Below are 5,000 nucleotides of genomic sequence, written 5' to 3'. Positions count from 1 at the left end.
AGTCTCTCTTCTATCTCTCCTATTCTAGACAATGATCCAACAAAAGTTATCCCTCTACAACACACGACCACAGACCAAACCGAGCGGTCAGGATCGCACACGGATCCCGTGTGTCCGTCGAGCAATGAACAAATGAACTCGATCAAGCCTAACGAGCGTTTTAACGATCCGCCTCAACCTCCGTGTTCCTCCGACACACAGACACCCAGGCCATCGCCAACATCCAGCTGATGACGGAGTCCGGCGACACCCTGGACCTGGGCCCGCAGCACGTGTTCTGCGACACGCCGCTCACCGTGCGCATCCACACCGACCAGAAGGTGTCGGCCATCAAACTCTGCACCTTCGACGAGAAGATGGAGATCGACGCCATCCTCCTCACGTCGGGCCCCCACAACCCCCTCTGTTCCGGGTGCCGGCCTCTCGCCTACCGGGTCGCCCGCCAGCCACCGTTCTCCGACCAACCCGACGACCCCGCCCCGGCGCGAACCCAGCTCACCTTTACCGACAGGTAAGATTGACACTGACAGGTCTATTGAAAAGGGGGGAGGGGGGGGGGGGGGGGGGTAGGGCGGGGGGGACGTTGGAAAGTTTGATAAATATACCCGAGGTCGACTCCAGGAAACTTTCTGCAGCCCAGGGCTCTCTTACTTACGGCCGGGCTGCGGATTTACGACGTGTAGAGCGGGACAAGAAGTAGTACTCCTCGGCTGCGTCGAAAACATAATTTATGTCCGTCACAGAGATCAAACATTACCTTCTGCCCGAGCCACATGCGGCCCGAGATATTAGTCATCCTGAAGTGATTTGGTCTGGTACTGTTTTTTTTTTTTACACCGAGCCCACATGTATCCAATATGGTGCCGGGCTTAGCTGCTCATTCAAAGTAACATGAAGGGCTTTAGTCAAATCACACGTTGTCTGATGTTTTTTTTTCGAAGCGGGAAGTCAAACCTTTTTCGGTCCCAGACGTTAAGTAGAGGTGTTGGGGCTGATTAGGGTTAATCCAGATGTATCGTATTAATACCGCGTTATACTGTACCTGGTAGTTGTCCTTGGACACATCATAGCTGTCACATAATACCGGTAGTGGTCATTGGAATTTCTGCCCCCCCCCATCACACATTATTTTCTTCGCATCTTGTTTATTTTTTTTCGGTGGATATGTTTCAAGATTTGATGTACAGGAACACATTGAGTTTCATCTCCGAGCTTCCACAAAGCATTCACTCCTAACTGCAAAAAGATGTAAAAACCGAGGGGGAATTAAGTTATGTGGAAGGATCAGAGGAGGAAAGGAGGAGGGTAAAGGAGGGAGGGAAGGAGGGGAGGGAGGGAGGGGATAGGGGAGAACAGGCAGGCAGCCTCTGGAACATAAAGCAAATGTGAGGAGCAGAGACAGTAAACACCCGTGGCTGTTTGGAGCTGTACCCCGGTCATTTCCTCTCTGAGACGGCTCCGAATGCTCATCACGATTACTACATGATAAGTGAGAGGCCTGTCAGGAGGGGGGGAGGGAGGAGGGAGAGGGGGAGGAGGGGGGAGAGGGGGAGAGAGGGAGGGGTGGGGGAGAAGGGGGAAGGAGAGAGAAGGGGGGAGAGGGGGAGGAGGGCAAGGGGTGATGGGGTGAGGTGGGGGATCGGGTTGAGGGGGTGAGGAGAGAGAGGGGGGGGGGTGAGAATGGAGTGGGTGAGGAGAGAGAAGGGAGAGGGGGAGGAGAGAGAAGGGAGAGGGGGAGGAGGGGAAGGGGTGATGGGGGTGAGGTGGGGGATCGGGTTGAGGAGAAAGAGGAGGGAGAATGGCGGGGGGATGGAGGCGTGAGGAGGGTGAGGAGAGAGGAGGGGGGAGAAGGGAGGAGGTGAGGAGAGTGGATTGCGGTGCCGTGTAGGACCGGGAGAAGTAGGAACAAGAAAAGGCCCCAGACGTGGTGTCTGGTGGTGGGTGGACACTGCCACCATGAGGTGCCCCACCAGACACCATGGCTCTGCCCTGGAGACTGTCCCCTCCGTAAACACACCCTGTCTGTGCAGAGGGAAGGAAGCACACTACCTCTAAAGTATCTATCTATCTATCTATCTATCTGTCTGTCTGTCTGTCTGTCTATCTATCTACCTACTGTATCTATCTACTGTATCTATCTATCTATCTATCTACCTACTGTATCTATCTATCTATCTATCTATCTATCTATCTATCTACTGTATCTATCTATCTATCTATCTATCTATCTATCTATCTATCTATCTATCTATCTATCCATCTATCTATCTATCTACCTACTGTATCTACCTACTGTATCTATCTATCTATCTATCTATCTATCTATATATCTACTGTATATATCTATCTATCTATCTATCTATCTACTGTATCTACCTACATGTATCTATCTATCTATCTACCTACTGTATCTACCTACTGTATCTATCTATCTATCTATCTATCTACTGTATCTATCTATCTATCTATCTATCTATCTATCTATCTACTGTATCTACCTACATGTATCTATCTATCTATCTATCTATCTATCTATCTATCTGTCTATCTATCTATCTATACTGTATCTACCTACTGTATCTGTCTGTCTGTCTGTCTGTCTGTCTGTCTGTCTGTCTGTCTATCTATCTATCTACCTACCTATCTATATGTCTACCTGTCTATCTATCTATCTATCTATACGATTGCAAAAAAGCAGTATAAATAGACAAGAGTATAATGAAGTCTTGTCTTTGGGTCATGGTAAGGGAAGGTGCGTTTCAATTACCTCTTGTTACAGTACATTACAGGTGACATTTCTTTGGTTGTTTTTGCGCTCAAATGTAAAATTGATTCTTAATTTGACTGGCGAGTGCATCGGCTTACCCCCAGACTGTATCATGGCCAGTGTGCCATTTAAGACACAAGATATGGACCATAGTATCCTCAACCCTGACAGAACATATACCTCTGCTAAGTGCCCTCCAGTGAAATACCATAGAGACAGACAGAGAAAGAGAGATACAGAGAAAGAGAGAGAGAGAGATACAGAGAGAGAGATACATAGAGATACAGAAAGAGAGAGAGAGAGAGACAGAGAGAGAGACAGATACAGATACAGAGAGAGAGATACAGAGAGAGAGATACTAAGAGAGAGAAAGAGAGAGAGAGAGAGACAGAGAGACACGCACAGAGAGATACATAGAGAGAGAGACAGAGAGAGAAAGAGAGAGAGAGACAGAGAGATGCAGTGAGAGAGAGAGAGAGAGGGGCAGGGAGAGAGAGACAGAGAGATACAGAGATTGAGAGAGACAGAGAGAGAAAGAGAGAGAGAGACAGAGAGATGCAGAGAGAGAGAGAGAGGGGCAGGGAGAGAGAGACAGAGAGATACAGAGATTGAGAGAGGCAGAGACAGAGACAGAGATAGAGACAGAGAGAGACAGAGAGACAATCCAGAGAGAGTGGGAGATAGGCAGAGAGAGAGAGAGAGAGGGGCAGGGAGAGAGAGACAGAGAGAGACAGAGATAGAGATAGAGACAGAGAGAGACAGAGAGACAATCCAGAGAGAGTGGGAGATAGATAGAGAGAGAGAGAGAGAGAGAGAGACGACCCAGAGGCTTTTTAGGGTGATCCATAATTAATAAGGGTAATTTGTAGCGGTAGGTAATCGGACCCGGCCCGAGTGTCCGGAGGCAGCGGTAATCAAGCATCGCAGGGAAATCAAGAGGACGCTCTTTTTATAGTCAGAGGAGCCGGGGCTGAGACAGGTCAATAACAGGGGGGAGGCTGGTGGAGGCCGGAGGAGGCCGGGGGGAGGCGGAAGTCGGAGGACGGGCTCGTCACGACGCACGGAAGGGAACCGGGAACGGCGTCGAACCGCGGTTTCTACACGCCCGCCGCTCGATACCGTTCCTCGTTCCGTTCTGTGCGTTACAATTAGCCCCCCGCCCCCCCTATCCCCTGTCCTCTGATTTCTACCACCATCAGTCTCCCCCAGGACAATAGAGCCCTGGGACAGGACATGAGGTACAGTATCGGTGTGCATAACTGTTCTGTTTACGTTTGAGGTCACCCCTCTGCACTACAAGGACAGAACCGGTCTACACACCAATCATCAGGCTATTACACACAGACGACGCACCGATAAAAGTCACAGAACTTGCTCCGGTGTGGTTTTTGTTGAAATTGTGTGTTCTGTAATGGTTGGTTGATGCATATACGATAGCTAGTGTTTACCTGCGGGGTGTACATACATCCTATCTTGTACATTATGTTTGCTCGATCGATTCAATACTATTCTATACTACACTATATTATTCTATACTAAGCAATATTATTCTGTTTCATTTGATTCTATTCTGTTCTATTCTATACTACACTATACTATTCTATACTATGAAATATTCTAGTTTATTTGTCTATATTCTATTCTATTCTATACTACACTATACAATATTATTATACTTTATTTTATTTTATTCTGTTCTATTCTATGGCATTACATTCTCTTCTCTTCTCTTCTCTTCTATCCTATCCTCAGTATCCATGTTTGCTCAAACCTCCAAGCAGGGGGGTATTCCATCAACGTTGCTAAAGGAAAATCCAGACTTATTTTGATCAATCTTGTGAGATTTACAAAACAAAGCCAGCCTTATTTTGACAACGCTCACGAAGAAGCTTGGATTTTCCTTTAGCGACGTTGATGGAATACCCCCCTGATGTGTTGTTGTTGTTGTGGTGTTGCAGTGACATTGAGCCGGACGTACGGTACCAGTACAGAGTGCTGGTGGAGGTGGAGGGGGTCCTCAGCGACCTGTCCCCCCCCCTCTTCTACACCCACGGAACCCCCTTCTGTGGAGATAGGCAGATACACAGGTCAGTCCTTTCACGCTCAACATTTATTATTATTATTATGATTATTATTATTATTATTATTATTATTATTATTAGTAGTAGTAGTAGTAGTAGTAGCAGCAGTAGTAGTAGTAGTAGTAGCAGCGGTAGTAGTAGTAGTAGTAGAA

General features: G+C 47.5%; 1 protein-coding gene across 1 annotated transcript in view; it reads left to right on the top strand.

Annotated features, from left to right (window-relative positions):
- The window catches only part of pappa2 (pappalysin 2), a gene marked incomplete at both ends in the record, with an annotated part of 53,946 nt that overhangs the window by 22,649 nt on the left and 26,297 nt on the right, over window positions 1–5,000 (top strand). Inside the window, 2 exons of the mRNA XM_080546889.1 lie at window positions 202–511; window positions 4,726–4,854. Of these exons, the coding sequence (XP_080403015.1) occupies window positions 202–511; window positions 4,726–4,854 (439 nt within the window). The remainder of the gene's footprint in view (window positions 1–201; window positions 512–4,725; window positions 4,855–5,000) is intronic.

Source organism: Nansenia antarctica (assembly GCF_963989245.1).
Source record: "Nansenia antarctica genome assembly, chromosome: 16".
NCBI classification, from domain to species: Eukaryota; Metazoa; Chordata; class Actinopteri; order Argentiniformes; family Microstomatidae; genus Nansenia; species Nansenia antarctica.
Note: the sequence above shows the minus strand (reverse complement) of the source record. Positions and strands in the feature narration are given on the sequence as shown.